Source organism: Piliocolobus tephrosceles, chromosome 16 (genome assembly GCF_002776525.5).
Source record: "Piliocolobus tephrosceles isolate RC106 chromosome 16, ASM277652v3, whole genome shotgun sequence".
NCBI lineage: Eukaryota > Metazoa > Chordata > Mammalia > Primates > Cercopithecidae > Piliocolobus > Piliocolobus tephrosceles.
Window position 1 is genome coordinate 47,908,812 of NC_045449.1, and position 12,223 is coordinate 47,921,034.

General features: G+C 51.7%; 1 protein-coding gene across 4 annotated transcripts in view; it reads right to left on the reverse strand.

Annotated features, from left to right (window-relative positions):
• Positions 1-12,223, reverse strand: part of PLXDC1 (plexin domain containing 1) — an 86,463-nt gene that overhangs the window by 21,204 nt on the left and 53,036 nt on the right. For all 4 annotated transcript variants that reach the window (XM_023204285.1, XM_023204284.1, XM_023204282.1 and 1 more), the window contains exon 8: positions 160-255. In XM_023204285.1, coding sequence (XP_023060053.1) covers positions 160-255 — 96 coding nt within the window. The remainder of the gene's footprint in view (positions 1-159; positions 256-12,223) is intronic.

The following is a 12,223-nucleotide window of genomic DNA, read 5'->3' on the forward strand; positions in this document are numbered from 1 at the left end:
GGAGGGGGGTGGCATCAGGCCCGGGTTACAAAAGAGAGATGAAGGCCCTGAAAAGTTAGATGGCTGCACAAAACAGGAGTCAGTCATGGGCCTGGGACCTGATGCCCGTCTGCTTGACTCCAGAGCTCTTTCTGAGATGGTGGAATGACCCCTACTCACTCGGCAATGGGGTGAACTCCACGGCCGACATGCTGGTGATCTTGCTGGGGTCCAGCTCTATGCGGTGGTATTCAAAGATGCTCCTTCGCCGAGATTCTGAAACAGAGGCAGAGCCTGTTGTCAGGAGCATGTCACAGGCAGAGGGCATCGAGGCCTCTTCCCAGACAGCCTGACAGGTCAGCCTGCTGCCACTGAAGGCAGTAAGTGCACCCAGCAGCCTGGGACGATGATGTTGGTGCTGCTGGAGACAGGGACAGGTGCGGACCTGGAGAGGAGAGTATCGTGGTGTGGGGCTAAGTGACTCAACGCAGAGACCTGGCTGCTCCAGGGGTCAGAACACAGGGGATCCCGTGCTTGCTTCCCCTTGCCTCTGCACCTTCACAACTGCTATTCCCCTGACCCAAGATGTTCTTCTGCCTCTTGTTCCTGTCTAGCTCATCCTTGCAGATCCAGCTCGAGGGCCACTTCCCGTGAGCAGACCTCCTTGGCCAGCTCCCTCCTTTCCTCAACTCAGGCCAGGTGCCCCCTGTCCCACTGCACTCACCACACTGTGTGGACACGAGGGTCTATTTGGAGGCTGGGGATGTGTGAGACCATGATCATCTGGTCCTGAACCTCGCGGAGTGCTCTGTGAATGTCTGCAGATACACAGGCTGACTTTTGCATGTTGCTGTCCACCATCCACCTCACCCCTTCTGTACAAATGCCCCAGCAAGGCTCAGGGTTTGGAGCCAGGCTCAAGTCCTACTTCGGTCCCTGCAGAAACTTCTCACAGGACCTCAGAGTCAGGAGACCCAAGTTCATTCTAGTTCTGCTCACGACTTGCTGGATAACCTTAGGCAAGTCATTTGGACCTCAGTTTCTTGTCTGTGGAGTGGAAAGACAGAAACACCTGCCACAACACCCTTGGGAGGAAAAAGCTGGAATTGTAGATGAAAAGGCTTCTTTTAAAATGGCAATCTGAGGTGCTCTGATACTTCTCTCTAGGCCACGATACCCACCCAGGAACCATGACTTGGGGTTGGTTTTCTTCAACTTTGAAAGGCAGGCAACCCAGCCGGGCGTGGTGGCTCGCGCCTGTAATCCCAGCACTTTGGGAGGCTGAGGCAGGTGGATCACTTGAGGTCAGGAGTTTGAGACCAGCCTGGCCAACGGGGTTTTTAGCAGAAACCCTGTCTCTACTAAAAATACAAAAATTAGCTGGGTGTGGTAGCACATGCCTGTAATTCCAGCTACTTGAGAGACTGAGGCAGGAGAATCGCTTGAACCCGGGAGGCAGAGGTTGCAGTCAGCTGAGGTTGTGCTACTGCACTCCAGCCTGGGGGACAAGAGCGAGAATCTGAAAAAAAAAAAAAAGAGAGAGAGAGAAAGAAGAAAGAGAAAGAAAGAAAGAAGAAGCAAGCAAGAAAGGGAGACAAGAGAAAGAGAAAAAGAAAGAAAAAGAAAGAAAGAAAAGAAAAGAAAAGAAAAAAGAATAAGAAGCAGACAGCCGGGAGTTGAGCTTTGAGAATAAGTTCCCCAACAAGAGGAAAGGGCCACTCAGTGTTTGGTCTGCCCAACACCCTTTCATCTTCTGGAAACAGCAGCATTCCCCTGGGGGTACTGGGCCCGGCCCATTCCTACAGGTGGACTGCACCACAGCTGCCATCTTCTTCCATGATCCTGCCTCTCTGGCCAGGCTGTGATTGGTCCAGGGCTGGGTATCTGTTGTGAGCTGGACCAATCAGAGAACTTCCCTGGGACTTTTCAACTGTAACCAAGAGGCCTTTTGCTCTCTGGTAATGAAGCTGGGAAGATGCAAGCTCGGAGCCTGTGAATGGCCACAGTTCTCGGCTCATGGGGAAAGCCAGAGAATGAAGCCACCTCGTGGAGAGAAACAGGAAGTGCTGGTGTGTTCTGGGCCCTGGGGTTCTGGGACCTGCCCAGGTGTTGAGCTCTTCTTTTGGTTCTTTGGACTACTTCAGTACCCCTTTTCCGTTTAAGCGAGTTTGAATTGGGTTTTCGTAACTAGAAGTAGGTGGGGACATATGTTTCTTGCTCAGCTGAAGGTGGTTTGGACGAAAATTTCCCAGGGTGGCAGGAGAGCTGAGTAGGGGCATCCACAAAGGGGTGGGCATCCTGTGCCACAGTTGGGTGCCCCGCCCCCACGTTCCCTCCTATATAAGGAATCTAGAGGAGTTTTGTCTGTGTTTCACATAGCATCTCAGCTATATCTCTTTATTGATTGATTGATTGAGACTGAGTCTCGCTCTGTCACCCAGGCTGGAGTGCAGTGGGATGATCTCGGCTCACTGCAACCACCGCCTTCCAGGTTCAAGCAATTCTCCTGCCTCAGCTTCCCGAGTAGCTGGGATTACAGGTGCCCACCACCATACCTGGCTAATATTTTGTATTTTTGGTAGAGAGGGGGGTTTCACCATATTGGCCAGGCTGGTCCCAAACTCCTGACCTCAGGTGATATGCCTGCCTCAGACTCCCAAAATGCTGGGATTACAAGTGTGAGCTACTATGCCTGACCTGTATCTCATTATTTATTTATCCTTAACCTTGGAATTAGTCCCTCCTACTTAAGCCAGGACTGCACCCCCGTGGGTCTGGCACCAAAGCATGCTCTCTTCCCACCACACTGCCCTGCTGCAGGACACCTCAGCCCCTGAAACATTTAAGACCTTGGAATGTCATTCCATGCAGTGAAAAGAAGGCTGCTCTGGCATTGGTGTCAGTAAAGATCCCCTGGAGCTGAACAGCACCTGCAGCCCTGAGGCCTATGTCTGAAATGCCGGTGCCCCCGACTCCCATGCCACTAGGAGGGTGCACTTGCTACCCATGGGCCAGATGCTGTTCCAGGCTGAGTGGAAAGGGGAAAGCAGATGGGGGCACTGCTGAGAGCATGGAGGAAGAGAAGCTCGGCCCCCGGAGAGTGACCACCCAGGGAGAGGAGGCTTAGGGTTGCCGCAGCTGGGCAGACAGGCTCTGCCCTTACCGCCTGTGTGACCTTGGACGAGGGACTCAGTGAGCCACACCCACACATGGGGCTGGTGATGCCATTCGAATGGTGGTGTCCTGAGAATTAATGGAGACACTGTGTGTGTAACGCATGAGGACCCCAGGAGCCCTCGAAGCATGTGAGCCCCTTTTCTCTCTGCCCTGACTACATTTTTGCTGTTCTTCTCGGCTGAGACTCTAGGGCATTTTCAGCCTCTTCTAACCCCTGAAACTCCACCCTAAGCAATGTTTACAAACTTGAACATGCGGAGGAAGGGTGGCACACATTGCTTTCTCTCTCTTGTCCTTACTCTGTCTGTCTCCCTCTGTCTCTCTCTCTAGGACGGCATATTTCTTGTCAGCAAGTCTCTGATGGGTCCCCCAGGTCCCCGCTGCTGTGAAGAGAGAGGAGGCCCACAGAGGCGGCCTGACTGTGGTGCTGTGCTGGCAATCCAGACCCCCTGTTCCCACCTGTCGTCCTGCAGGCCTCTCCTCTCTTCTGCCGCCCCCACAGTCCGGGCTGCCTGCTTCTCCTGCTGTGGATGCCACTGCCCCCACCCTGGCTTCCCCTTGTTTCTTCCTGGTTACTGTTTCTAGCTTTTGCCCCCACTGGAGAATGAGGTCATGGGAGCAGTGGGGTACGGCAGTGCTCAGGTGGTGAATGGACCTGGGGACCCTGGAGGCTGAGGTGAATTTCCCACACCCCCTCTGAGGGCTGCTCAAAGAGTACTTATCTTGGAATCCGTCTCCCCGCAACACACACCCACTGACTTCCATGGGGAGAGGTGGTGGAGAGGACTTTAGCCTTGGTCGTCCTTTCCTACCGGGAGGATGACGGCTCCAGCCCTGTAGCTCCTTCCTTTGCCCGACTCCTGCACTGGAGCTGGATAGTTTAGAATGAGATCCAGGCCTCCTCCCGCGTTTCCCTCCCATCTCAGGCAGATCAGGGAACTTGCTGCTTCTCAGGAAAGCAGCTGGACAGAGTGGGTGGGACGAGGAGTCCAGGTGGTCCCCAAGGCGAGTGCTGCGCAGGTGTGGGCTTTTCAAGAGAGGAGATGGGCTACCGCTGCAGAGACTCAGCCATATCAGGTTGAGAGAACAAAGGAGTTAAGAAGTCAAGTTGGCCGGGTACCTGTAATCTCAGCACTTTGGGAGGCCGAGGCAGGTGGATCACCTGAGGTCAGGAGTTTGCAACCAGTCTGGCCAACATGGTGAAACCCCATCTCTACTAAAAATCTTAAAAATTAGCCAGGTGTGCTGGTGGGCGCCTGTAATCCCAGCTACGTGGGAGGCCGAGGCGGGAGAATTGCTTGAATCCGGGAGGTGGAGGCTGCAGTGAGCCGAGATTGCACCACTGCAGTGAGCCAAGATTGCACCAGTCTCAGCCTGGGCAACAGAGTGAGACTCTATCTCAAAAAAAAAAAAAGTGAAGTTGTCCTGCCATTCATTCATAAGAGGGGAAACTGAGGTTCTGACAGATTAACCCATAGACAGATACAACTTTGTATAACACTTTACTTTTAGATTATTTATTTATTTATTTATTTAGAGACATGGTCTCGCTCTGTCACCCAGGCTGGAGTGCAAAGGCGCAATCACAGCCTTGACCTCCCAGGCTCAGTGATCCTCCTGCCTCAGCCTCCCAAGTAGCTGGTATTACAGGCACACTCCATCATGCCTGGCTAATTTTTGCATTCTTAGTAGAGACAGGATCTCCTTGTATTACCCAGGCTGGTCTCCAACTCCCTGGCTCAAGCAATCTGCCTGCCTCAGCCTCCCAAAGTGCTGAGATTCTAGGCATGAGTCACCACACAGGCCCCATCTCTTTACAATTTACCAAGCCTAGCCACAGCCTTAAATGGAAAACATCTACAAGAAAAGAGCACAGCGCCACCATGCAGCACATTTGTTGACTCAGCACGTAGGTGCGGACACCTGCTGTGTGCAGGGGCTGTGCTGAGCGCAGAGCACTCCGTGACCTCGCAGCCTTGCAGGTTACCTGGAGCTGCACCATCTCATTTGCCCTTACAGCTTTCTGAGGTGCACAGACAGACATCGCTGCTCTCCCTGCTTTACAAAGGAGAAAAGTGAGATCGGAGAGGGGACGTTATTTGCCCAAAGCCACACGGTCTTTGTTTTAAAATCAGAGGCTAGACTTTTAAAACACCTCAGGGCTCAAAGCCACTAAAGCTCCAAAAAGTCACCAAAGCTGTGAGTGCAGATAAATATTTAACAACTGCCTGGGGGATGGGGTGCAGGCAGGGGCAGAGGAGTCCTGACTTGCAGTTGTTGCCAGTTTCTGTGGTGTAAATATTCCCACGGTGGCTGAATTCCAGCTACCCTTTCAAAAAAGTTACTGAACATGGAGTTAGGAAGAGCCATATTCAGTCGCCTCTCACCCAGCTGCATACATGATCTCCAGCACACCCCTGCTAAGAGCTTCCTGATTTGTGTTTCTAAAAAAGTCAAAGGGAAACATTTACATTTCTTTCTTTTTTGTTTTGTTTGGTTTGAGACAGGGTCTCACTGTTGCCAAGCTGGAGTGTAGTGGCGAAATCACGGCTCACTGCAGCCTTGGCTTCCTGGGCTCAAGTCCCTCCCCGCAGCTCCACCTCCCCCACCAAAGGCACATGCCCTGGTAATTTTTTTTTTTTATTCTGTGGTATAGACAGGGTATCCCTATGTTGCCCAGGCTGATCCCAAACTCCTGGCCCCAAGCAATCCTCCCGCCTCCAATTCCCAAAGTGCTGGGGTTACAGGCGCGAGCCACCACGTCAGGCCACATCTCTTCACAATTTAGAAGAGCATGGTGGCTCACACCTGTAATCCCAGCACTTTGGGAGGTCAAGGTGGGCGGATCACCTGAGGTCAGGAGTTTGAGACCAGCCTGGCCAACATGGTGAAACCTTGTCTCTACTAAAAATACAAAAATTAGCCAGGCATGGTGGCGGGCACCTGTAATCCCAGCTACCCGGGTGGCTGAGGCAGCAGAATCGCTTGAACCTGGGAGGCAGAGGCTGCAATGAGCCGAGATTGCACCATTGCACTCCAGCCTGGGCGACAGAGAAAGACTCCGTCTTAAAAAAAAAATAAGTAAAATAAATAATTAAGCCAAAATCCAAAAGATGGAATGATTGTGTGTTTGTCTCCTAAAGAATCCTAAGTCTGAGAGAGAAGGCCCCATGGCAAGCCTCATAAATATCAGGCAGTAACTGCCAGGTGTCTACAGAGTCACTGTGGCTCTAGAGGAGGGAACCCTCCATCAAAAGCTGAGGGGGTGAGGGTTCCACAGAGCCCTGTACACGCGTGTGCACACCCCAGCCCTCTGAGACTAACACACACCTGCACATGAGCACACACTCATATGCACACACATATACGACCCTTTGACACAAGAAAGACCCTTTACCAAGCACGAGTGGGAGCTGACAGAGATTGGAGTGAGGATGGGCACCTTTTTGTAATTCACATGCCCAGACGTGGCACCAAGGCCGCCTGTGCCGCAGGCGCCCCTGAGTGATGTCAATGGCTATGAGAAGGTGACCTGGGCTCTGAGTGAGGTTGGGGGCCTGGGAACATCTAGATGAGGATGGAAAGTTTAAAGCAGACTTTCTCACGCCATCCCCACTCACTACCCCCAGGGGCCATCTCTCCTTCCCCTTCAGCACCAAAATGCAATGGGATCAAAAATAAACATGAAATTCCAGGTCTCCCGTGTCCTGACTTCCAGGGTGCCTGAGGCCGTGGGTTCTAGAGTCCAATGTCAACATTTCTTACTTCAACTGCCTCATGCTTCAAGACTCAGCTCAAATGATGTCCCCTCCTTGAAGACTTCCCCCACTCTCAGGCAAAGTTACTGCCCCCCGACCCGGCCCTGCTCTGAGTCTACAACCCCCTGAGCAATGTCCAGTGTCCCCTGTTACATCCCTCGGTCAATATCTCCTCTCCTGGCCACTCCTGCAGCCAGACCACAAGCTCCGCTAAGACAGAGGATCCATGGAGTTCATCTCTGTACCTCATCCCCTAGCATCAGGCCTTGCACTTAACAGGACCTTAAGAAATGACTGTGAGTGAATGAACGGGTTACAAGTAGTCATGCAAAGCTCAGCAACTTATTATAACGTCAGCCCACAGTCCAAAGGAAGCACACCCTTCCTCCCCAGCCCACCACAGATTACTGCCTTTCTCCAAAGGACAGCCCCCAAAGACCACAGTAAACCAGACATGCCCCCTCCTAAGTTAGAGCCCAAAGCGGGAGGAGAGCCGGCTTTCAGGATTTCTCCACCTGCAAGGCTGCAGGGCAGAGCTTCCCCTCATCAGAAGGAAGGGGAAATGGGAGGGATAAAGGGACTCAGACTATCTGTGCTCAGGGTGGGGCACAGATAGAGACTCGGACTTTTCAAGGGAACTGATTTCCAGGACAGAAACGCAAGGGGCAGCCAGGGAAGGCAAGGCTCCTAGAAACCTCACGCCAGGCTCTAGGGGTGGGTTTCCCTACCATCCGGGCTGGGGGGCAGAGTTGGGCATGTGCCCCAAACATGGGTGCAGCCAGAGACACCAGAGTGGTGGGGGAGGCTGAGTGATAGCAGAAAGGGGGATGAGGGTTGGGGGTGGAACTATATCTCTAATTGAAACTATTTGCTCACTTCAACTGCCAGGTTGTACTTGTTCGAGTGTGGGTTTGGTACTATTTTTATTTTTTTAATAAAAGAATCCTTACGCCCCCCGCCTGGGTTATTTGTTTTCGACTGTTTCACCAACATCTGGAGCTTGCCCAAGACAATGACTTCCATCTCCACGACCAACAGATCCTTTCTGGAACCAAGACGCAGGCTGCCCCAGAGCACCATTTCTGGCAGTTTAAGGCGTTCTGTTTTATCTCTGCTTCCAGGCATCAAAGATTCAGAAATACTCAGGTCCAGACTTGGCAAATGCTGCTGCCCAAACAAGAAATGTTTTTGGTTTTGTTTTTGTTTTTTTGGGGGGTGCGTGTTTTTTGTTTTTGTTTTTGAGACAGGGTCTTGCTGTGTCGCCGAGGCTGGAGTGCAGTGGCACAATCTCGGCTCACTGCAGCTTCCACCTCCCGCGTTCAAGCAATTCTCCTGCCTCAGCCTCCCCAGGAGCTGGGATTACAGGTGCCCACCACCACACCTGGCTGATTTCTGTATTTTTAGTAGAGATGGGGTTTCACCATCTTGGCCAGGCTGGTCTCGAACTCCTGGCCTCAAACGATCCACCCGCTTCGGCCTCTCAAAGTGCTGGGATTATAGGCGTAGCCACCGTGCCTGGCCCCAAACAAGGAATGTTAATGGTTCAAGCGAGAGGTTTGCATGTCTCTTTGTGTTTCAGTGCCAGATGCCAGTGGGAGAGCGCTGGCTTGGCCAGAAGAAGTTAGGAGAGGAAAGGTCAAACCACCCTGGAATGGGTGGTTACCATATAAAAAAATCTAGGAGGTTGGATTGGGAAAAAGTCTTCATTCATGCATTCTTTTGTTCTTTGGCTCATGTGATTATTCATTCAATCATCACGAGTCGAGCCCCAGCAGGGGACCCTGCCCCACGGAGCTTTCAGCCCAGGGGGAGGAGTAGGGGGGGGTCTCTCAGCGTTGAAGCAAATTAGAAAAGGGCAGAGAAAGAAGAGGCCAGAAATGACTCCGAGCAGAGTAGTGGGAAAAACAGAAGTGAGAAGGGAAAAGAGGGAAGGATGGGCCCCCAGATGGATTAAAAACTTTCAACGAAGGGCACTTTAAAGGATTCTTTATCAGAAAAGGCAAAATCGGCCAGATCCTCAGCTTCTCCCTGCCCCCACTTCCTCACATGGCTGCCCCTAGATCCCTTCTGCAGCCAGCTCTGGGACCCACCCCTCCCTTACCTGCAGCCTGGCAGGAAGGCACACACACACAGCTCAGGCCCTGACATATATCTGGACTCAAGTCTGCCTCGGAAAGGACAGGAAAGTTCCGGCAAAGGAGGAGGAACAGCATGTTGGGGCCATCCAAGGCCAATCGGGGCTGTCTGAGGCCGTTCGGGGCCAGCCAAGGGGCAGGCTACATTCTGGAGCTCTTTGTAAGAAAATCCTCATTAACTGATCCCACTGATTCAGAATCCCTGTCAGTTTTGATGTTGGCAATGCTAAAGTTGCTTTTCTACTAACCATGAAATAAAGAGTTTCTTCAGCAAACGAACAGAGGAAATAATATTGATTTCTCACGGTCTCTCCAGTCACACAGCAGACACACTGCCCTGTGTGTTTTGAGTGCCTCTGCAAACAGATGCTGCTAATTGCACATGACTTTTCTTTTCACCAAAGATGCTTTGCAGACTCTGCTGAAAAGCCTGCGGAAGATTTTGTATGAGGAAGTACTGGTAAGAACTCTTGTGGTTTTCAGCCTCTCCTACCCTCTCCCACAGGGGTGAAGCTGTGAAGAGTCCTCCCCATTGCACCTCCCATCCCCTCGCCTAGCAGGGGTGGGGAGGAAAGTGTTTAGAACCTGGGGGAGGAGAGTTAGTGTTTAGAACCTGGGGGAGGAGAATTAGTGTTTAGAACCTGGGGGAGGACAGTTTCCCCCAGACAGGTTTCAGTGGCTGGGGATTCCTAAAAAGTGAGGAATCAAGCTCCCCTCCTCACATTGCCCCAGGCAGGGAGGAGTCAAACCTGGGCACCAGGACAGTGACGCCACCCATTCTTTATGATCAGGTGGGCTTGGTCAACAGAATAATCCATGGTGATCGTGGGGTCTGCAGACCAGATAGCTCTTCCTGAACTTCTGTTTCCTTTAAGCCATGATCATTGGGGGTTTACTATTACCTGCAGCTCAACCTAATCCAAACAAATTCCCTGCTTGCTGGATTGAATGTGAGACCCAAAGTCATCTGACCTCTCAGTCACATAAAAGCCATTCCTCCCCTGGAGCAGAGGCTGTGGCTCATTTTAAACCCCAATGAGGGCCACGGATATTGTTCCAGAAAAATGCATGGATGTGAACATGTTCCACTTGCATTTCAATACTCCACATACAGGCCTCACACGATGACTCAAGTCTCAGCACTTTGGGAGGCCAAAGAGGGAGGATGGCTTGAGCTTAGGAATTCAATATCACCCTAGGCAACATAGTGAGAGCTTGTCTCTACAGATAATAAATAAATAAATAAATAAGCTGAGCATGGTGGTGCACACCTATAGTCTCAGCTACTCAGGAGGCTGAGGCAGGAGGATCGCTTAAGCCCAGAAAGTTGAGGCTGCAGTGAGCTATGATTGTGCTACTGCGCTTCAGCCTGAGTGACAGAGCAAGACCCTGTCTGTCAAAAAAAAAAAAAAAAAAAAAAAAAAAAAGGCCAGGTACAATGGTTCACACCTGTAATTCCAGCACTTTGGGAGGCCAAGGTGGGCAGATCACGTGAGGTCAGGAGTTCGGGACCAGCCTGGCCAACATGGTGAAACCCTGTCTCTGCTAAAAAATACAAAAATTAGCCAGATGGGGTGGTGGGCGCCTGTAATCCCAGCTACTCCAGAGACTGAGACAGGAGAATTGCTTGAACCCAGGAGGTGGAGGTTGCAATGAGCCAAGATTGCACCGTTGCACTCCAGCCTGGGCAACAAGAGTGAAACTCCATCTCAAAAAAAACATAAAAATTCCATATACAATCTTAAGATTCCCAGACTTCCTGAATTTTATGCCTGTTCCCGTAAGCTAAAAACTTCTGACAAAAAGGGATGCAATTTCCAAAACACTCAACTCCCAAACTCAAGTGGTATCAGGTCCCTGTTCTTACCTAGAGTCACAACAGAGCAGAGGACAAGGTCTATGCTATGTCCATTTCCTTCACTGGTGCCCTAACCCCAGCAATTAGGTCCACTTTCTTGTAGTTATTCATTTTCTAAAAATTTTAGTGCCTGCCCACTGGGCTCGGTGCTGGGGGCCATAGAGAGCCCCCAAGGAATTCACATCTAGTTGGGGAGGATGACAAGTTCTACGTTAAGAGTATCAGCATCTGTTCTCGCCACCATTAGAAAGAGAAGAAGAAAAAAAAAGTATCAGCGAAGTGCTGGGGGAAAGAAGAGGAAGCCATGAATTCCACTGCATGGCGGAGTGGTTATTTGCCCAGCATCTGACCTGGGCTGCTGGATAGGGAGAATGGTGCCAAGCAGTAAAAAAGATTGGAGTAAGAGGCGTTTGATACAAGCGGACTGCCATAGCGATGTGGACAGCCCTTCGCATGTTCAGGGAACCCAGGGGACACAGACCAGAGCTGCCCAGGCAGAGGGCAGTGGGCGGAGGGAGGGTTTGGAAATGCTCCAACGTGATTGACTGCGCCCAGCTGTACCCGGCCTTGAATGCCGCACTGAGGATTTTGACCTGATCCATGGGCAGCAAGGAGTCAGAGAATGATGTGATCAGATCTGACGGTGACAAGGAGGAACAGGAGACAGAGGGAAGGAGGACGAGGCGGGACCTGCTGGCAGTGTCTGGGGGTCAGGTGCTGGCTTTCACCTGGCAGGTACACCCAACACCTCAGCACACAGCACCTGGAGTCAGACTCCAACAGCTCCCACCACCAAGATTTCCTCCTGATCTCACAGAGCAGACATAGCCTCCCTGCTGTTTCAGGTGGGCTGTGCTTCCCCGCCCCTCTTCACCACACATCTCTCTGGTTTGCTCTAAAGGAGCTTCTCATTCCAGAATCACAGAAGAGCCTCAGAGGCAGATGCTACCAGGGATCTGAGCCCCTCTAATTCACCCGCATTCCACAGCTTGATCAGGCACACGTTTCCTGAGACTCTGCCCCGAAGAAGCCCTGTGAGGGAGGCGCGGACGAAACGGACACGTCCCTGCCCCCAGGTGGGCTGAGTAATGTACACGGGATGCGGGATAGGGAAGGAAATAAGACACAGACACCAAGAACAGTCCCAGGAAGCAGTCTGGGGAGTTTGCACACAGGGCTGTGGGTGTTTGGGGGAGCTGAGGAGGAAAAGATTCCTCTGGGTGGAACGGCGTTGGGTCAGTCTAAGAAAGACTCAGTGGTGGACTCCAGGATTTAAATGGAGAAGATCTGGACTTGAATTCTTCCTTTCATAGCTG